Source organism: Nicotiana attenuata, unplaced genomic scaffold (genome assembly GCF_001879085.1).
Source record: "Nicotiana attenuata strain UT unplaced genomic scaffold, NIATTr2, whole genome shotgun sequence".
NCBI classification, from domain to species: domain Eukaryota; kingdom Viridiplantae; phylum Streptophyta; class Magnoliopsida; order Solanales; family Solanaceae; genus Nicotiana; species Nicotiana attenuata.
In genome coordinates this window covers 40,847-63,059 of record NW_017672733.1, presented here as the reverse complement: position 1 = coordinate 63,059, position 22,213 = coordinate 40,847, and the positions used below count along the sequence as shown (strand labels likewise).

Genomic DNA, 22,213 nt, shown 5'->3' with positions numbered 1-22,213 from the left:
TCATCTTGTTCTTCTTTATTATTAAATAATCATATTTTATCCTTTATCCTGCTTTTTTATTTAATAATTCTACTTCGTACCCTATTTTTTCTTAGTAATGTTGCAAGTTTATTCTTCATATTGTTGGTGCATGACATCGTGAAACGATGGCAAACAACAAGATCTATCTAAACATTGTATTTATCAAACAATACAATACAATGCAATACGATACATTATAAAACGACATGTAACAAAATTCCAAACAAGATGTTAGAGCCCATTTGGACATACGAAAATTTTTACTTTTTTTTTTAAAATCAGCGTTTGGTCATAAAAAATTTCAATTTTACTTGAAAATGCATTTTGAAATTTTTCGAAAATTTGAAAAACTTCAAAAAGTTGTTTTTCAAAATCCTCTCTCAAAACTTCAAAAACAACCTAAAATTATATTCATGTCCAAACATAATTCTAATTTTCAAATACCATTTTCAATTGATTTTTTTTTTCACTTTTTTTTTGGAATTTTACAATTCTTATGTCCAAATGCCCGCTTAGAGCCCGTTTGGACATAAGAAAATTTTCCTTTTTTTTCAAAAATATTTCACTTTTATCAGCGTTTGTTCATAAAATTTTCAATTTACACTTGAAGATGAATTTTGAAAATTTTCGAAAATCTGAAAAACTCAAAAAACCTGCTTTCAAAATTTTCACTCAAGTCACTCACAAAAGTTTAAAAACAACCCAAAATTATATTCATGTCCAAGCACAACTCAAAATTTCAAATACCATTTTCACTTGAAATTTTTTTTCACCTTTTTTTTTTGAATTTTACAATTCTTATGTCCAAACGCCCACTCAGTATCACTATAGTTCGGGTAAATTTTAAAAATAGCCAGATTTACAACTGGTCGTTCAAAATAGCCCAATTTCAAAAGTAATCGAAATTTAGCCACTTTATATATAAAGATAAATCTGAGCGAAAATACTGTTCAAAACCCAGAAAATACTCCAGTATATTATGCTGGAGTTCCAGCATAAGTATACTTGAACTCCGGCATATTATACTGGAGTTCCAGAATAAGTATGCTGGAACTCCAGCATAATATGATGGAGTTCCAGCATAAGTACACTAGAACTCCAGCATAATATACTGGAGTTCCAGCAAGTATATTGGTCCAGTATAATATACTGGAGTTTGGAGCACCGGTGCTCCAGTCTCCAGTATATTATACTGGAGCCAGCAAAGTATACCGGTCCAGCATAATATGCTGGAGTTCATACACAAGTGCACCGAACTCCAGTATATTATGCTGGACCGGTCTCTATTGCAGCAAAATAGTGACTATTTTTCATTAACTTGGTAAACGCTGGCTATTTTTGATTGATCAGTCCGAAAACTGGCTATACCGTGCTATTTTTACCTATAGTTCGTCAAAACCCAAAGCCCAACTTTAGACCCTTAGCCCGAGCTACAGAGTGCCGCCGGTTCTTTTCCCGCCAAAGAATAAAAAAAAGAAAAAATAAATACGTAAAATTAAAAAAACATAATGATGCCCTCCTTTTCATTTATCCTTCTTCAACCCAAAAATTAGCACAACAAAGAGCAGACCTTCAATTTGGAAAAAAAAGAAGAAGAAAAGAGCAGCCCTTCAAAATCTACAACACCAGAGAGCATCCCCCTCATATAGGGTCCCTTCTACCACAACCGGCCGCAACAGATACCATCTTTCCTGCTTTACATTCTGAATTTTTATTTTTGGTAAATATTTTGATATTTGATTATTTAAGCTTAAATTAAGCTGGCAATTTTTTCGAGTTTATATTGACGGGTCTGAAAAAGCTAATTGCTCAAATGATGATGTTTTCACTAATATGATGTGTTTCGTTGGTTCTTCTCTTTATTTCAATTTATATTGGAAATCAGTACTTGTTGCTTGCTTACTTGTTACGTGATTTAGTTGTTGTTTACTTGAACTCACTGTGAACTTTAGTAGAAGTCTGAACCGGCTAAGAAAACCTAAATCAGTCTCTGAATACTAATGTCTGTTCTCTCTCAGAGATGGATTCACCAAATACTGATCCTCTCACAGACCCATTTGCAGAAAACAATCTTCAGGTTCATAGCAATATCACTTTATCCAATTTCCGCCTTTTTTATAAACTTTATTTAGAGATTGTAACTGTTTTTGGGTGTTTGCTCTTGCGAAAAATCTACAGCCATACTTCGTGCTGCACAAATCATCAAAGTCTTCAGAATCTACCTTAAAATCTCCTGGAAAATCCCGGAAGAGAAGACTTGATTCTTCACCCAAAGTATCATCAAGCAATGAAAATACCAGTGATGACTTGAAAATGGAAGCTTTCCACTGTGTGTGGTCAAAAATTGAATCCAATATCAAGGTTTTTCTTCCCCTTATTTAATTTCACTTCAAGGGGTGTTCGATAATTTCATTAGTCCAATTGAGTATAATGCAGATGATGCTAAATTACCTGTTTCTTGCTGTTTGAAAAAATTGAATTTTTAGGATGTTTTGACGAGTATAAATGCCGATGTGTTTGATGAAATCGGACAATGGGTTTGTGAATCTTTTGATGAGATTTGTTCATGTAGAGGGCCCGTTGATCCATCAACTTCAAGCCTTCCATACCCTTTTGTTAATAATGGCGGTATAGTTAAAAAGCTCTTCACTGGTCTGGTTTTCACCAGTAAGTCCCTCTTTCATTTCTTTCTTTTGTTGTCATCCACTTTTAGATGATTAGATATATAGATTGCTAAACCCTCAAGTTCTGCTGATTGTAACCAATTTTTTGTAAAATCTCTTGATTTGTTTTTGAAAAAGATCTTCTATCTCAATTTATCCAGTAAATATGTGGCATTTTTTCCGACTCTTCTGTGTTATTACCAGATCATTCCATTACCATCCCACTCCCTCAGATTAATATGCAATGTGCTGGTGGAAAAACTGATTAAAATTAACCAGTTGATGCCTATTTGGTTCACAGTTCTTAATCACTATACTTTTGAAACTTGAATATCGACTTTTGATGTCAATGCTTGCAGAGAATATCGAAACTGTCGATGACATATTAACTTTTGCTGACCTTGGTTTAAACTTGAAATCTCGTGGATACCATGTTGCGAATATTTCCTCGTTGGATTTTTCTACCAAGAATGGCATTGGGGGTTGTCTAAGAGGGTTGCTGAGACAATTGCTTATGGTTGATGTAGAAGTAAGCAGGCAGAAGTTTTTAATGATGTGCATTATTGATTTAAACTACATTTTTATATGATGTTTATCTTTTACAATAACCTTCGCTCATGGTTTTGGTTCTAAGGCAGCTGAAATGTCCCTTTTAGCATCATGGTATAACGGCCACGGGAAGTATGAGAACCCCGTGGTAGTGATTATTGAGGATTTGGAGAGGTGCTCTGGGACTCTCTTATCAGATTTCATCAATATGTTGAGGTACTGTCATTTAATTGTTCAACGTGTCTCATTTTAATATCATTGCCTTATTAAAACGGCTTGCACAAAACTAATTCCAGATGGTGTATTTTATTATTTTAATTAATCGTAGCTGGGGTTAGATTGCTTATTTATGATAGATTGAAATGTGTGTTGGTTTTGGAACAGTAGGCCATAAATCTAGGTGGGTGGAGGGGGCATATGTCATCTTATAGCTCATAGTTGGAACTTCTTGCATATATCATATTAATGTCCATGTTGTTTTTCAAAAGGTGCATTTAATATGCCAAAAGGTTCGTGCAATAATAATGTCCTAATTTAGAATGGAGTTTGGCGGCACCGCTGACGAAGTTTGGGAGCAAAAATATGAGGCTGCAAGTCGCAGATATGCATTGCTTATATATAACCTCGAATATTTAGGAAAGAAGAATGAACTGTTGGCCTAGTTTAAGGCAGGAATTTTCCTGTTTAGGGATAAAGCTGATTTTGTTGTACCTGCTACAAGATATTTCTGATGATGCACATATTAACTACATCAATGCATGATTTCCGGTGGAGCTTTACCTCATTTCTTTTTCATTTTAGAGTTCAGTTACCAAATTATGCAGTTGGTATTATTACATGTTGTAACACTTCTGCATAGTTAGACTTGCCAATAATAATTTCTTTTATCAGTGAATGGGCTGTTAAGATTCCAATCATCTTAATAGCTGGTGTTGCAACAAGTGTTGATGCTCCCAGAAATTTGCTCAGTTCACGTGCACTTCAACATTTGTCTACATCGATATTCACCTTGAAATCACCTGCTGAAAGGATGGATGCCATTATTGAGGCTGTTCTGGTAAAAGATTGTGTTGGCTTTAGTGTTGGCCACAAGGTGGCGACTCTATTGAGGAACTATTTTTTAAAACAAGAAGGAACAATCACTTCATTTGTTAGAGCCTTAAAGGTCTGTGACATATTTTTGTCTTTTTTTCTTGTACTTGTATAATAAGACTACTCCCATCACATGTTTATTGGATTTGCTTTGATTGGATATCTATATGTACTCGTCCAGTCATCTACTTACAAGTGACTAAGTTTTTTTCCAGATGGCAATTGTCCAACAACTTTCCGTTGAGCCTCTTAGCTTCATGCTCAAGTTTTCAGTTGATGACGGAGATAATAAGGTGAGAACTGTTTCATTAACTTTACATTTACAGATTTCTGTTTTTTGCTGTTTGGTTGGTGTCTGGGTCTAAATGAGGCATGGAATTTTGCCTTAAAGAGGTAAGGGAAAGCTACTGTTCTGTTAGCTGTTCAAACTGCAAGTACTTTGAACTTTATTGGATTTAGTCCATATATTTTCTTAGTTCTTAAGAGAGCCTTTGCCATTTCTTGAGATTGAGTTGGTGAAACATCCTAACCTCGTTGAAATTCTTCAGACTGTGGCCTTGATGTACCTTAACGACTGAAGGTCTTATATATGATGCCAATTTAATGTTGGATGATAAAGAAGACATGTGATTGATGCTTTTGCTTGAATATGTTTCGTGGTGGTTTTACATTCACATTAGTAACCATGTGCAGATCAAGTTGCTTCAGCTGCATCCCTTGAAGTGACAAAATCTTATAACTTTTTTCACCTATGATTGTTAACCATTTCAGAGGTCGTGCAGTGAGGAACTTGCTAAATTGCCAGAGGCATTGGTTAAGCATGCTTTCGATCTTCCATCGTACAGGACTTTTTCAGGACAACAGTTTGTGTCATGATTTCCCTTTTTCTTTTGTGATGGTTGCTAAGTGGAGCATATGTCAGGAGTATGTCTCTTAAATAGCCATATTCATCTATTAGCAGGAATAATCATGTAGAACCAAATGTTATGACTCTAGCCCTTGGATTATCGGAACTGCAGAGAGTGCAGAAAGTATGGAGATCTCTCCTTATGGTAAGGTCTTTACTATTTTTTTGTTCTTTAAGATTAATGTAATTCATGCCCATGTACCTAAATCTGGTGAAGATACGATATGGCCAATTATCCTCTAAGTCTAACTTTTCATTAATGTTGTTAAATGTCATGAATCATATATAGTTAGAATGTCTTCATCATTTTGATTTTGAATTATGGCTATATAGTTGGTTCTAGGAACTGATTCATTTCTCTCCACCTTCCAGTAGCATTCTTGAAGTGCTTCAGATGGGTATCATGCTACCTCAAAGTTGCCCAGTTGACAATTTATCGAAATACTGTAGTTTTGGAGTCGAAACCTTGTTTTCTAAGTTGAGTACTTCAAATTAACGGCTATAGCTTTTCTGGATTTGCTTTTGCTGCTATAATTTCTACTTTTTGTGGTTGCTACCAGAAGAAAGATCAAAGCTTGAGCCTCTTTGCTACAAGACCAACCACCTTCTTAATATAGCATTATCTCTTTTCATTTTGTGTTCTTTGGAAGTTGAGATTATATAGAAGTTCCAAGGTTTGAAAGCTTATTATTAAGTAGATCTCTTTGTTGTGTCCTGATTGTTTCTCTTTGCTGCTTGAATATCATGAACATGCTCTAGTGTGGCTATTGAATGAAAATCTAGTTATTTGTGCAACCCTTGGAAATGAGTTCTATTTCATAGCTAAATTGTTATTTTAGTGCTTGCATGAAGCTGGAAGATATCATAGAGTTGCACTGATGGACTTGTATTGGGAGGCATTGGATCCTGGCTTGTACAACTCCAGGTCATCTGATAATAACCTTGAAAGTGCAAAAGGCATGAGCTTGTTGTCAAATAATCATCACCATTACAGACAGAAAAAGGCTGATTTTACAAATCAGGTCATCCGCAAAATGAGGTAGTTATGCCATAGGTTATTTCCAACATTTAGGATTAACATGTTGTATCTTCACAGGGTAAAGAAACAAAGAAAACCCTAATAGATGGGATTTCATCTGGTGACAAGAATGAATTTAATGTTTATGCATCTACCACTTATAGTAATTTCCTTTATGTATTGCTGTAAGGAGAAGACTACTGCATTCAAAATTAGATTCTTCAGAAGATTGTGTAACAGGAAAAGTCAAAAGGTTCTGTATTTGTTGTGAAGCAAAACATTTGAGGATTCTAGTAATTGTGGATGTGAATTATCCAATAGTATTAGCTAACTTTGAACTGATAAAAGGTTCCTGTAAATCATTTTCTGCATCCTGCCTCTCTCTCCAACTCATCTGTTTGATACTTGAATTTTCTTGCCAGGGATTTACCAGCTGCAAAGTTATCTCAGTTGCTTAAGAGCTGGGAGAGGCTCACTGATGGGACAACTGAGGTATTAACTAGTTCATTTTAAGCTGACACCCACATTTTACTTCTTGGTGAACAAGGCACTTGTGGATCACATATGGCGTTTATGTTTCTAGAATAAAGGCGGAGAATGTAATTAAATATTAGATATCAGTATTACAGGCAAAAATTCTCCTTAAAAATGGTGTTAGGGACTATTATATTTATAGTAGTTATTGCCTTCAGTCCCAGTTGCTGATGAGCCAGCAATAAAGCATTTGAGTTTCGCTGTGTGCCAGACTACCACCAAGAAACTTCCCAATCACATCGATCTTTAACACCATTTTCTTAAGGTGTATCCCTTTAGAATAGTTATAAATTCATGAGAGATTCTACATGGACCTTGGTCTTCATGTCCCATGTAGAGATCTCTATGTAGAGTTACCCGGTGCCTATGCTGGTGGGAGGGAGCAAGTATTTCGTGGAATTAGTCGAGGTGCGCACAAGCTGATACAGACACCACTGTTATCAAAAAATGATTTCTATATTAACAATTAATAAGATTTAGATAGCTGGGTATACATTATGCAGTGCATAGATAAGGAGTATGACATGTATATTTTTCTTCTTATCGTATGATAAGAAGAGCCTTGAGCCGAGGGTCTATCGTAAACCACCTCTCAATCTTCACAACGTAAGGGTAAGGTTTGCGTACACTCTACCCTACCCAGACCCACTTATGGGAGTACACTGGATTTGTTGTTGTTGTTGCTGGTGATGGTAAGAAGGTAACACAGACAATGAATGGTATTATAATGTAACAGCAGAAGTCCAGTGCATGTAGATACTTTATAGAGGTGCTTGCTTAGCCTGCTCTTTAGTTGAAGAGAAAAGAAAGAAAGAATTATTCTTGTTTAAAATGTCAATCCAGCTTCCATGCTTCATTGGCACTGGGGGATTTCTCGGTCATCAAAAGAAAACAAGTGAATCCCTCTTTAACATCAACTGCTCTTACATTTTCGATATTCCAACATCATACTGTTTGAATGGGATTTTCCCAACAGTAAGTTGGTTATTTAATTTGCTCGTCTGGTAGGGAAGGCAACTAGGCAGCTCGTCCTAGGGTGGAAGTTTATTCAGATTGACTTATTTGTTTGATTTACCAAGTTTGGATTTCTCAGCAGTTAAATCTTACCATCATTATTCTAATCCTTACTACAAGTTGATTTTTGTGTTCTGCCATGCTCAGCCTTATTCTGTAATGTTCTGGTCATTGCTTCAGGTTCGTGAAAAGATTAAGGAACTGCAGTTTCAAATGGTATCACAGGGTGACAAAAGTCGCAGAGCAGAATTAATAGATATATTGAAGTATGTTGTAAATTCATAATACTGTGTATTGTATCCTCATGCAACATAGGTTGGATTGGACTAATTAGGTCAACAGTCATTTATTTATAAGATTTTGCATCCAGCATATTTGTTGTCCTTTGGCAACATGTGTGAGAAGGCACGGGAGAAAATATATTATTGATACAATACAAGAAGCCCTATTTAAATCTATATTCTACACAACATATACTACTCCTATTCTAATGTGGGACTAAGTCTCCTATATACTTTCATTCTTTAACACTCTCTCTCAAGCCGGTGCATATAAGTCATATGTACCAAGCTTGATACAAATATAACTAATACGAGGATCAGTGAGAGACTTGGCGAAAACATTTGCAAGCTAATCATTTGACTTTACAAACTTCGTAACAATATCTACTGAGAGTATCTTTTCTCTAGCGAAGTGACAGTCAATCTCAATGTTTAGTCCTCTCATGGAACACCAGATTTAATGCAATATGAAGGGCAACTTGATTATCACACACAAGTTCCATCTGACTGATTTCTCAGAACTTCAATTCTTTGATCCAAACTAGCTCACACGTTGCAATAATCGTTGCTTGATATTCTGCTTCTGCACTAGATCGAGCAACCACATTCTGTTTCTTGCTCTTCCAGGCCACGAAACTACCTCATACTAAAATATAATATCTGGACATTTTGTATATGTGTATCTCCAACTATCTGCTCATGGCCTCGATCCTCGAACAACAGTCTTTGTGCCTGGGGCTGATTTTATATACCGAAGAATTCCGACAACTGCATCATAATGAATATAATAGAGAGAGTCCATAAACTGACTTACAACACTCACGGGACAAGAAAAGTCAGGTCTAGTCACTTTGAGGTAATTTAACTTACCAACGAGCGCCTATATCTTGCAGGATCATTAAGAAGCTTTCTCTGTCCATGTAGAAGTTTAGCATTCAGATCCATACGAGTGTCGATGGTCTACAACCCGTCATTCATGTCTCCTTAAGAATGTCTAAGGCATACTTCTGATGTGAAATAAAAAAACCTAAGCTAGAAACTGAGCGACCTCAATAGCTAGAAAATACTTCAATTTACCCAGATCCTTAATTTGGAAGTGCTGAAAGAAATGTAACTTCAAACTAGTGATACCATCCCAATCGTTGCCGGTAATAATGATATCGTCAATATAAACTACCAAATAAATACACAAATTTGGAGCAAAATGTCAATAAAACATAGAGTGACCAGCTTCACTACGAGTCATGCGAAACTGTTGAACAACTATGCTAAAATTACCAAATCAAGCTCAAGGGGCTCCAATCCACTTCTTCAGCTTGAATTTGAGTCATAAAATAATTATAACCTATAGCTAATTCTTATCTTTAGCCTTGAGCTCTTCATCCCAATTAACAACTTCTTTATTTGCACTTGATGTCCAATGACCTTGTTCTACAACTCTTTAGCAGTTTAGGTTGAGATCTTTTTAATGGCCTTCTTGGAGATTCCAAAGCTTCATCATTTTCCTTGAATAGAGTTAAGGTTCCTAGGATGCTACTTCCCTACCAATTTGTAGACCCAAACTTAGTACAAGGCACAGATACTTCGATACTCTTGGAAGATGTGATCTTAATGATTATTATACTTATAAAATTAACTAACTTCATCAATTTAATATAAAATTAACTATGTTATGACTTGTGTAACAGGAGGCATGTCAATCGACGTAGTCTAAATGCATGCACATCAAGTGAAAAAGCTATGACTTTGGCAACTAACTTGATAAGGTATGGCACCACAAACCTATATCCTCTACCAGTTATCAGTGCAGTGCTTGATAATGTGAATAGTGTTGTTGGATATACTGTTTATCTTGCTTGCTTTCCTGTCCTTTGAAGAGAAGTTCGTTGTTATCTAACATCGTTAAGCAGAATATGATCTTTAGCCAGCAGAAAACTTAGAATCTGTTAAAGGTTCGCCTATTTTTGTTTATATAATATTTGGCCTAGAATGCAGGTGTTATAAAGAATCATCAATAATCTTAGGGATCATCGAAGCAATATAGGAAAAGGTGCTAGTGTAATGTCAGTCATGCAAAATACATAGACACTCTAAATTTGGAATTTAAGGTACGTTAGAAAAGACATTACATGTGTATTCTTATAGATGTGCGATTTGTGGGAAGAGGGGAAATTTTAGCCTGTGGAACGGTAAAATGAAGGAGCATACTCCGTCATTTCATAGTTTTAAAATAGTGTAAAAGTGTGGGGAAAAAAACTACGTCTAAATCCAAGCTGATAATCTCCTCCTCCCGATTTAGGAATCGTTAAAATGGTAAAAGAAAAGAGATTGGAAACTTGTTTGATGACTTTCGTTTGCTATAAATGACTGAATATTATGTTTCAAAAAAAAGAAAAATCAATCAACTTTATCCATTCCAGATGTTTAATATATTAATTTCTACTAGAAGAGAAGATGCATAGAATTTGGAAGTTGTGTCCCATTGTGTCTAGTGAAGTGAAAGAACTATCTAGAACTTAAAAGATAAAGAAAAGGACAAAAGAGAGAATGATTTGACATGCCATTTTAGTGTCTACTTATTCTTGTTAATCCTTGATCTCTTGTCAGAAACTCAGCTCCGGATAGTCACTTGATCCCTAATGAGTAATGACTTTTGTAATGCCGTCAGTATTGTTATAACCGTTTAGCATCTATTGCAGAAAATGTGCAAGTTCCTCGCCAGATTGGTGCTTCTTGATCTAAGTTTCAGAGTTTTTATATCTCGTGTGTGCAGACAATTCTTCTGAGGAAATTACTTTTCTAAACATGCTAATCAATGCTGTACTTCTGAGCACTCAAACCTGTGAAGAAAATGAAGAACTTAACAAGTGATGAGGAAAAAAAACTTAAGAAGTGATGATCATCATGTACCTTTAAGATTCTCTTCATGTTTGATTGGCCTTTGACTGTATTTTTAAGGTTTATGGCTCAAAGAAAGAGTTAGTGAACATATGACTTCATAATGAAGTGAAATTAATTTTGGTATGATTGTTCTTTTCAATAAATAAATTTAGTCAGAGCCAGTTCACAACACTTAAATAAGGGAAATTGGTAGTGGAGACCAGCTTTCGCGGGCTACTGCCAAAAAAACCTAATAGGGTTAATCCCAATTCCTTGTTTTGCATCAAACAGCCTTTTGCCTTTAGCTTTTATTGGTGGAGTAGCATTAGGGCTTGTTAATCCTACACTTGGTTGTCTTGCTGATATATATTATCTATCCAAATTAGCACCTTTGGCATATTAATAATATCAGTGATGAAGTAGGTGCTGCTGCTGAAGCTTCGCCTGTTGGGCTTTCTGGTCTTGTGTGAACTCCAATTCTTCTCTTCCAATGTAGTTTTTGTTTCTATTTTGTTCTTCACTCCTCAATTTTCCAAGATTATTTTGCTGTTAAAGCTTCAACCTCAAGAATTTGTCACAGGGTTAGCTATACTTACCTGTATGCCCACAACACTTATCTAGTTGAGTGGCACTAACTCGGCTAGCAGGAGGAAGTGCTGCTCTTGCTCTTTCGATGACTTTAACATCAAACCATCTAAGAATTCTGATTGTACCTTTTTCAGTCTTTAAGCTCATTGCTGTCGGGGTTTGGTTTCTTTCCAAGCTGAGCAGTTGTTCAGAAGCCTTTTTCTCACACTTCTAGTTCCTGGTATCATAGGGAAGGCTATATGAAAATGTTTCAAGGGCGTTGCTGAGTTTTCCTATAAAAAATGTTTTGTCGATGCTGGGTTTTCTCCTCCTAAGACCCCATTTATACAAGAGCAAATCAAGGTCACTGCTTTTATTGGTTAAACCAACAGTTATTCTTCTGGTTGTTTTATTAGGAGTGCTTCTCTTCCTCTTTGCTTTTAGTGCTCCGGCAGTACCGTGACTCCACTATTTCAGGGGGTACTAAATCATCTTTTTCAACGATGCAAAATATTAGTGCCCTTTTACTTGTTGCAACTTGCAAGCCAGAAAACTCTGCCTGTAATGGTAGCAGTAGTGGAACAGCTATAGGTTAGCGGTGCTGCCGCTGCATCTGGTTTATTGGTTCTTCCATGTGTAGCGGCACATTTCAACCAGATCATCATGGACTCTCTTTTGTGAGATTTTGACTTCAAAAAGAGCGTGCTTTGGATAATTTGAAGACTGCTTAGAATCAGCTGAAGGTCCCAGATGGTGGGTGCTATACATTGAAATGTTTTGCTGTTTTCAATTAGGAGCAATGCACATGTCAGTCCATTATTGAAGGGTAGAAGTTATAATAGTGCAGTTTGGTGGTTTTAAAGAGTGTGGAAGCATTGGACAACAAGGGAATCGAGAAAAGGACAGTATCCGGTGGTCCTCTTTTTGTGCTTGCAACAATTAACAAAGCATAGTAGTACTACTAGTAGTTGTTAGTTTGGTAGTTAAATAGTATTAAATAAATAGTATTAAATAGTTTGGTAGTTATATATATATATATATATATATATATATATATAGCTCATTGTATCATTGTTAAGACATGTGAATAATAATATTTTTTCTCGTGCTTTCTCATATGGTATCAGAGCCGTAGTGGTGAGATACATCCGGGAACTTTTGCAAAGCTGGTTACGTTATCTCTCTCCCCGTCAGTGTTGTGCAAAAATCCAACACACCACAAGATCCGTCATCGTCCGGTGACCAAACCCTAGAAAACATCTCTGGCAGAACCTTCCACACGCGCCGTCAGAAGATAGGGTTCCGGCGAGCGGGTGAGCTCACATGCCGGCGAGTACAGAACAGTTGGGTCGTACCCATACTGTTTTTGTTTGATTCTAACAACTTTGAGTTTTTCCAGTGACTACACTGTTTTCTTCCGGCAGCTACAGTAATTTTTCGGCAAAAAAAAAAAAACAATGTCTCCTTCGTCTGTTTCAGGAAATTTTCAATTGATTCTTTCTGTTATTTGGTTATAATTTTATAGACCTCTCTTCAATCCAATGATGTCTTTGGGAGTTGATATTTTCGGGTCTAAAAACCCGGGCTCTGGCAGTTCCAGTATTATGATTACCTCAGAACCTTTAATGGGAAGTTCAAACTACTTAACTTGGGCTTCGTCTGTCGAGCTGTGGTGTAAAGGTCAAGGTGTTCAAGATCATTTAATCAAGAAGTCTAGCGAAGGAGATGAAAAGGACAAAGCACATTGGGAGAAGATCGATGCTCAATTATGCAGTATTCTGTGCCGATCTATTGATTCCAAGTTGATGCACTTGTTTCGTCCATTCCAGACATGTTATTTGGTTTGGGAAAAGGCTCGCACTTTATACACTAATGACATATCTCGTTTCTATGATGTGATATCATGGATGACAAATTTAAAGAAACATGAATTAGATATGTCTACTTTCTTGGGACAAGTACAGGCAGTCATGGAGGAATTTGAGAAGTTGATGCCAGTTTCTGCTAGTGTTGAAAGGCAACAAGAGCAGCGACAAAAGATGTTTCTAGTTCTTACTCTTGCTGGACTTCCTAATGATCTTGACTCAGTACACGATCAGATTTTGGCTAGTCCGACTGTCCCCACAGTTGATGAATTATTCTCTCGATTACTTTGCCTTGCTGCAGCACCAAGTCACCCAGTGAGCTCATCACAGACACTTGACTCATCTGTTATCGTATCCCAGTCAGTGGACAATCGGGCATTTCAAACTATGGAGAATAGACGAGGAGGAGGTCGTTTTGGAAGATCTAGACCCAAGTGCTCTTATTGTCATAAACTTGGACACACTTGTGACGTGTGCTATTCTTTACATGGTCGTCCACCCAAAAATGCTTATGTTGCTCAGACCGAGACTACAGGTAACCAGTGATTTTCTTTATTTGAAGGGGAGTATAATGAGTTCCTTCAGTATCGAGCAAGTAAGCAGACATCTCCACAAGTAGCCTCTGTTGCTCAGACTGATACTTCTGTTGCTGGTAATTCTTTTGCTTGTGTTTCCCAGTCTAGTACTCTTGGACAATGGGTTGTGGACTCAGCCGCTTCTAATCATATCTCTGGTAATAAATCACTTTTGTCAAATATTGCGTATTCACAGTCTCTTCCCACTGTTACTTTAGCCAATGGGTCTCAAACTAAAGCAAAAGGTGTTGGACAAGCGAATCCCCTACCATCTGTCACTCTAGATTCCGTTCTTTATGTCCCTAGTTGTCCTTTTATTCTTGCATCTGTTAGTCGTTTGACTCGTGCCCTCCATTGTGGTATATATTTTATTGATGATTCTTTTATTATGCAGGACCGCAGTACGGGACAGACGATTGGAACATGACTTGAATCAGAAGGCCTTTACTACCTTAACTCACTCAATTCCTCCAAGGCATGTCTAGTTACAGATCCTCCGGACCTAATTCATAGACGTTTAGGACATCCAAGTTTATCCTAAGCTTCAGAAGATGGTGCCTAGTTTGTCTAGTTTATCTACATTAGAGTGTGAGTCATGTCATTTCGGGAAACATACCCGAGCCTCCTTTCCTCGTAGTATTGAGAGTCATGCAGAGTTTGTTTTTTCTTTAGTTCATTCTGATATATGGGGTCCTAGTAGAGTCAATTCAACCTTGGGATTTCGTTATTTTGTTAGTTTCATTGATGATCATTCAAGATGTACTTGGATTTTCTTAATGAAAGATCGTTCTGTAGTTATTNCGATTGGAACATGACTTGAATCAGAAGGCCTTTACTACCTTAACTCACTCAATTCCTCCCAGGCATGTCTAGTTACATATCCTCCGGACCTAATTCACAGACGTTTAGGACATCCAAGCTTATCCAAACTTCAGAAGATGGTGCCTAGTTTGTCTACTTTAGAGTGTGAGTCATGTCAGCTCGGGAAACATACCCGAGCCTCCTTTCCTCCTAGTATTGAGAGTCATGCAGAGTCTGTTTTTCTTTTGTTCATTCTTATATATGGGGTCCTAGGAGTAAATAACTCTAATCCCATATGTATTAGGAGTAGGACTTGTTATGTGTGTGTATATATATATATATATATATATATATATATATATATATATAGGACTCATCGTGTTTAACACATGTGAATAATATCATATTTTTCTCCCGTGCATTCTCACATGGTATCAGAGCAGCATTGAGAAAACATCCGGGAAAGAAAACCCAGCCGAAAAAAAGTCGCCGTGATTCAATTCCGACAACCTTTTTAGGGCTGTTTTTCGTCAAACCAATTTACATCGGTGTTGTGCAAAAACCAACACCACCACAAGGTCCCCCAACCCCCTCGTGTTTTTGGGAGCACTTGTTTCGTTCATAACTTAGCCCCTGGGAAAGATAAGTTAGCTCCTCGTGCTCTCAAGTGTGTCTTCCTTGGTTATTCTCGTGTTCAGAAGGGATATCGTTGTTACTCACCTGATCTTCCTAGGTACTTTATGTTATCTGACGTCACATTTTTTGAGTCTAAACCTATCTTTACCTCTTCTGACCATTCTGACCACCTTGATATACCTGAGGTCTTACCTATACTGACCTTTAAGGATTTTACTATTGCTCCTCCTTCACCTTCCGCCACAGAAGTCTTACCCATTCTAACCGTTGGGGAGTCTAGTGTGGCTTCTCCTAGACTCCCCGCCACAGTAACACCGCTCTTGACATATCATCATCGTCCGCACCTAGCATCAGGCCCAACTGATTCACGTCCTGCACCTGACCCTGCTCCTACTGCGGACTTGTCTCTTCCTAGTACACCGATTGCACTTCGGAAAGGTATACAGACCACCCTTAATCCTAATCCCCATTATGTCGGTTTAAGTTATCATCGTTTGTCATCACCCTATTATGCTTTATTATCTTCTTTGTCCTCTGTTTCCATCCTTAAGTTTACAGGTGAAGCATTGTCTCATCCAGGATGGAGACAGGTTATGACTGACGAGATGTCTGCTTTACATACGAGTGGTACTTGGGAGCTCGTTCCTTTTCCTTCTGGTAAATCTACTGTTGGTTGTCGCTGGGTATATGCAGTCAAGGTTGGTCCGGATGGCAAGATTGATCGCCTTAAGGCCCATCTTGTTGCCAAGGGATATACTCAGATATTTGGGCTCGATTACAGTGATATCTTCTCTCCCGTGGCTAAGGTAGCATCAGTCCGCCTTTTTCTAGCCTTGACTGCTGTTCGCCATTGGCCTCTCTATCACCTGGACATTAAGAATGCTTTTTTTACACGGTGACCTTGAGGATGAAGTTTATATGGAGCAACCACCTGGGTTTGTTGCTCAGGGGAGTCTCGTGGCCTTGTATGTCGCTTGCGCCGGTCACTTTATGGTCTAAAGCAGTCTCCTCGAGCCTGGTTTGGTAAGTTCAGCACAATTATCCAGGAGTTTGGCATGATTCAGAGTGAAGCTGATCACTCTGTGTTTTATCGGCACTCTGCTTCGAGTCTCTATATTTATTTGGTAGTCTATGTTGATGATATTGTTATTACCGGCAATGATGACGATGGTATTACTAAATTGAAGCAACATCTCTCTCAACACTTTCAGACTAAGGACCTGGGGGCAAGCTAAAGTATTTTCTAGGTATTGAGGTTGCTCAGTCTAGCTCAGGTATTGTGATCTCACAACGGAAGTATGCCTTAGATATTCTTGAGGAGACAGGAATGATAGGTTGTAGACCTGTTAACACTCCGATGGATCCGAATTCTAAACTTCTATCAGGACAAGGGGAGCCTCTTAGCGATCCTGCAAGATATAGGCGGTTGGTTGGTAAATTAATTTACCTTACAGTTACAAAACCTGACATTTCCTTTCCTGTGAGTGTTGTGAGTCAGTTTATGGATTCTCTGTGTGATAGTCATTTGATGCAGTTGTTCGCATTCTTCGGTATATTAAATCAGCTCCAGGCAAAGGTTTATTGTTTGAGGATCGAGGCCATGAGCAGATCGTTGGTTACTCAGATGCTGATTGGGCAGGATCACCTTCTGATAGACGTTCTACGTCTTGATATTGTGTCTTAGTAGGAGGAAATTTGGTGTCTTTGAAGAGCAAGGAACAGAATGTGGTTGCTCGGTCTAGTGTAGAAGCAGAATATCGAGCGATGGCTATGGCGACATGTGAGCTAATTTGGATCAAACAGTTGCTTAAGCAGTATTTGGTGACGTCAACCAGATGGAACTTGTGTGCGATAATTAAGCTGCCCTTCATATTGCATCAAATCTGGTGTTCCATGAGAGGACTAAACACATTGAGATTGGTTGTCACTTCATCAGAGAAAAGATTCTCTCAAGAAATATTGCTACAAAATTTGTGAAGTCGAATGATCAGCTTGCTGATATTTTCACCAAGTCCCTCACTGGTCCTCGTATTAGTTATATATGTAACAAGCTCGGTACATATGATTTTTATGCACCAGCTTGAGGGGGAGTGTTAGTTTGGTAGTTAAATAGTATTAAATAACTTTAATCCCATATGTATTAGGAGTAGGACATGTATTATATATATATATATATATATATATATATATATATATATATATATATATTTATCATTGTTAAGATATGTGAATAATAATATTTTCTCCCGTGCTTTCTCAGAGTAGTCATATATTTATGCATCTATCAAAATTAGTTCTTAGTTTGTCTACTGTTGAGTCAAATAAAGGAGGAACATAAACATTAGACTATTAGTAGTATTAGGTTGCTTCATTTCACTTCCATGTTTGGCTGAGGTGTTTATTCTGCTCTCTGAAGGTGTGCTCAATCATGGGGTCGCTTAGCTGTCGGAGCAGGTGTGTGAATCCACAATACATGGGTATCTTGAGTCCATGGAAAAGGGCCAGCAGTTATGTCAGAATATTTGTAGCATGGGTTGGGAGTTGGGGTGTGTGGGAGGGGGGGCATGTCCAGAGTAGCCCAGGATGCAGACCCCTTTATTGCTTTGGAGTACATTCCCTGTGCCTCCTTTCCCAGGGTTCCCTTTTGAGGCCCGTTAATATTTAGTTAATATATCTGGGTTTAGGTGGATCTCATCTTAGATATATTATTTTTGTAAGGTGCATACTGTTGTGTGTAAGGACAAGTACCGTGGTTATTGAAACAACAAAGTCTTTTGAATTTTTTTTGTTTATAAAAAGTTCTTTACCACTTCTTGCCTTTTATAATGATCTGCTTATGGAAACAGGGAGAATATGCAGCCCATTGAGTGTGTCCCATTTCATGAAATTGTTTGCTTCAGGGATGTTGACAAACTCCAATCAGTTAAGTTTCCTCGGCTTGGTTTGAAGATATGAGCATTAATACTTTTTAAAGTTGGGGGCTACTTTTTTAACACACGAATGCAGAGACATCTGTGTTTCCTTCAGAGGTTTTGGTAGTTGTTAAAATGTTGGTTGTGCTTCATCACCTGAATCCATTCTTCGATAATGCACAAGGATTATCTAGTGAATGTAATTGTTATAACTGTCTGAAGGTGAACACTGTTCTTTCACCATTTAAAGCTTGTCACTAATTACATTGTAGACATTTATATTGCAGCCAAATTTCAGGATGGCCTTTGTATTGTGTCCTTATTCTAGCCAGAATATAGATAGTTCAATTTTAGATACTATGAAAAATTATAGAAGTCGTCACTCTCTCACTGCTCTCTTTGTGAACAAAATTAATTGTTAAAAGAAAAAGGAAGAAATGATATAACTCATGCTGTTGGTACTCACTTTATGCATATTCACTTCGCGCTTTTTTCTTCCCTCAATGGTTGTGGACAAGAAAACAAGGTGTATTAAGATATAATCCAAGTGCGATTTTCCTATGAAATATTAAATTGCTTAGCTGCCCCCAGTTGGGATTTTATCGCTCAGCTATTCATGCTTGAGTTGACAACAAATTTATTTTGCTGTAATTCTTCTGTTGGCTGTGGTTTGATGTTCTTTTAGTTCCAAATGGTTGTGTCAATAGACTTAATTCTGTGTCATTTCCAAGTTCGAAGAAATTGTTATTGTGCTTTGCTTTACTATTTTGGTCATGCATTTTATTGTATAAATGACTTTTAGCTGTATTTTGACATCAACAGTAATATTGAGAAACTGTGAAATGATTTCTTAGTCTTACCAATATTTTATGCTTCTATGTAGGCTTTGGTTGGTGATCCGAGAAGAAGAGTTCAAATTGATCTCTTGGATTTCCACAAAATTCTCAAGTGTGGATGCTGCAGCAAGAGTGTGGGTACACTAGTACCATCTATGCATGACACCTCAATAATGTAAGCTACATGCGCACCTCCATCTATTGTTACAAGGATGATAGCAGTTTTTACTTGCCTCATTTAGGTTGGATGGTATTTCCAAATAGGAAGCAGGCTAGCTTATAATTTTATGCTCCATTGAAGTGCCATCATTGTACGTGGGCTGATGAACTGTGCTACTTAGTTGGACCTTTTGCTGTTCTTTTACACTATTATATTATGCTCTTATACCCATGAAGGACATGCTATGGAGTTTTCTGGCCTTTTGATCAGAAGGCATCGCCTGTGCTACTCCTTTACTGTGTATGCATCATGTGGATTTTTATTTCTGATTATGCATAAAATGGGTTTTTAGTTAGGAAATTTTGGCATCCATTTGAGGTTCACATGATTTCATTTTTCATGTGAAATTTTTTTGACTAAAATGACGTTCTTCACACCTTACTGCTGTGCCAACCCAGTAGGTGATTTTTTGGATTGAAAGGATTTTCATTAATAAACAAAAGGGCAAATGTAATTTTATAATGTCGCCACATTCAAATGTTCCATTAGTAAATTTTATGCTTTCTATAGATATTATTCTCGCTGGAGTGCTTAATTTCACATGACATTAGGCTGAAGATTACTCCGATATCATATACAGGCAACTTAATTTATAAGCTTTAGATTGCATATTTATTCAGGTAAAAAACTGCTATCATATAGTTTTCTACCAACTTTGTAGTGATATGAATATTAGCTGGAGAGCTGAAGTGTTTTGAATATGCTCCCATAGGTATACTCTGGCGCAGGAGCATGGTGATCTCATCAATCTTCATGACTGGTTTCAATCTTTTAAAGCAACTATTTCTAGCTCAGGAAAGAAAGGATTGAAACAGTTGGCTTCACCAAAGAAAAGAAAGGACACCAGCAGTTCTCAAAACAATTCTGATGCATTGAGCCAGTATCCTTTGTCTAGCTATAATTGCAGCATTTCTTTGCTTTAAAACAGGTGACACGTTAATCTGGAAGTACACAGTTCTCTTGCTGTCTACTAAGCATTTGTGTTTGCATCATTACTCTCTGTGCATTTATCATAACTCATATGGTGTCAATACTTATTCTGAACTTGTGCGCCACTTTATATCCCCTTTTTATGATCAGAGCTTCATCTTCCTATCTCCTGAATTCTAGTAATACTCGTCTTCTGTTCAAAGTAATTCTGGATAAATTAAATGAGGCTTCTTGATTGCCTGTGCATATGTATAGTATCGCAAAATAATTGATTAGGTGTTGCCTCCTCCCAGATGGGTTCATCCAGGAACTTCTCGTAGTTTCTTTGAAGGCGTCATAAAAATTTCTCATTCTGCATCTTATAGGCTTCTTTCTTAAACAATAGGATTTTAAGTAGATCAAAACGTTAAGTTTGATTTGTATTACTAGCAAATAGAGGGGGAAAATTGCATTAATGTTGAAGTTTTGAATTGTATTGTTTGTTTGATATGTAATACATCAGTTACTAGATTAAATACGATTACTTGATGAAAAACTTGATCAAATAGTGGGATTGCTCAAATAGATCTTTACAAAGCTCGGAATAAAAAATAGAAATCAAAAGAATAGAAGAATTCAAATGACAGTATGAATTTCCCTTTGATGACTTGTCTTTCATAACGTGTACGTTATTGTGGTCGTACAGAGCAATGGAACCATTTTAAATCCTTGACTTAATGCTGTACAGAGCAAGGTTTTGCAGGGCTGTCATGGAGCTGCAGATTACAGGATTGCTTCGCATGCCAAGCAAACGACGCCCTGATTATGTGCAAAGAGTGGCGTTTGGAGTGTAAAAGCGTGATGCTACATGATGTGAATGAGGTTTTTTAATTTACTCTTAGATATCTTCTGCATCTCCTATTTATACAATTCAATAATCCTGTTAAGCCAGAGAATTTTGTTAACCCTCTTAAAAGAATGGCATGACATTGTAGTCAACCGAACCTTTTTGAAAGTCTTTTTAAGTGGAGTACAACTTTTTCAAACCCTCTCTATAGCAGCCTCGTAGCCTCGTTTGTTCCGATATTTCTTAGCTTATATAGTGAATGGCTGTTAAACACCTATAACAGCATTTGGTGTGTAAATATTTTTTGGCTGTTATAAATAAAAATTATCCAAAAATCAATTACTTTTTCTTTTTTAATGTTACATATAAAAGATAAAAATATTATTTAAATTTAAAATCACAAAAGATATGCATATTTCACTAGTTAAATATTGAAGAAAGCTAATACATTATTAGTAAATTCATAACTAAACGTATAAAGATTTAAACTCTTAAGGCAGACATTTTAAAGCTACGTAGAAAAATGAATTCTTTCAAGATTGATGGAAGAACTTTTGTAATTATAGCTTGTTTTGTAGATTTCCTTCTCTTACTAGCGATATAATGCTTGAATCGGCGAAGATTCGTATCCAAATTTCAGCAAAAAGGTATCCAATAGCTTTCCCTTGAAGACAATCTAAGACCTTAACAATTAAATTTTCTATCTAAATATTTTTTAGAATTTGTCCATTGGAAAAGATATCATGTGCAAATCTTTAATTCTACGTATATCTTATGCAAGATAGAAACTTTGTTTAATGGAAAAGATTGCGTGCATATTTTTAAATTTATCATTAGTAATTTTAGTGATTTTATATGGCTGTTATAGAGGGGTAATTTTACAAAGAGCGTTCTACTATAAATATGGTTGTTGTTATAGATAAAAATCTATTATAGAGAGGTCAAATATAACTTAAAAAATCAGTTCTGAGAAAACTTGGCTTTTATAGTGAATGACTGTTATATAGGGATGTTATAGAGAGGTCTGACTGTAGTGCATTTGTATGTCTAGAAAGATTATCTTTTGCCGCCATCTTATATGGCTCC

The 22,213-nt window shown here is 36.8% G+C and overlaps 1 protein-coding gene across 3 annotated transcripts; it reads left to right on the top strand.

The window, feature by feature from the left end:
* The first annotated feature begins 1,541 nt into the window (after positions 1-1,541).
* On the top strand, positions 1,542-21,329 carry LOC109214306 (origin of replication complex subunit 3). 3 transcript variants are annotated; one of them, XM_019378216.1, is made up of 18 exons: positions 1,542-1,741; positions 2,040-2,098; positions 2,200-2,382; positions 2,508-2,688; positions 3,044-3,213; positions 3,319-3,449; positions 4,125-4,398; positions 4,541-4,618; positions 5,097-5,188; positions 5,287-5,377; positions 6,072-6,271; positions 6,673-6,742; positions 7,979-8,064; positions 9,768-9,845; positions 18,250-18,325; positions 19,199-19,326; positions 20,084-20,251; positions 21,029-21,329. In XM_019378216.1, exons 2-18 carry the CDS (start codon positions 2,042-2,044, stop codon positions 21,132-21,134), a joined length of 2,169 nt encoding a protein of 722 aa, XP_019233761.1. In that variant the 5' UTR covers positions 1,542-1,741; positions 2,040-2,041; the 3' UTR covers positions 21,135-21,329. The 3 variants fall into 3 exon arrangements, with proteins under 3 accessions (XP_019233761.1, XP_019233760.1, XP_019233762.1); XM_019378215.1 differs by having other exon boundaries at positions 5,284-5,377; XM_019378217.1 differs by lacking the exons at positions 18,250-18,325; positions 19,199-19,326; positions 20,084-20,251; positions 21,029-21,329 and adding an exon at positions 17,820-17,880 and having other exon boundaries at positions 5,284-5,377.
* Positions 21,330-22,213: the final 884 nt, after the last annotated feature.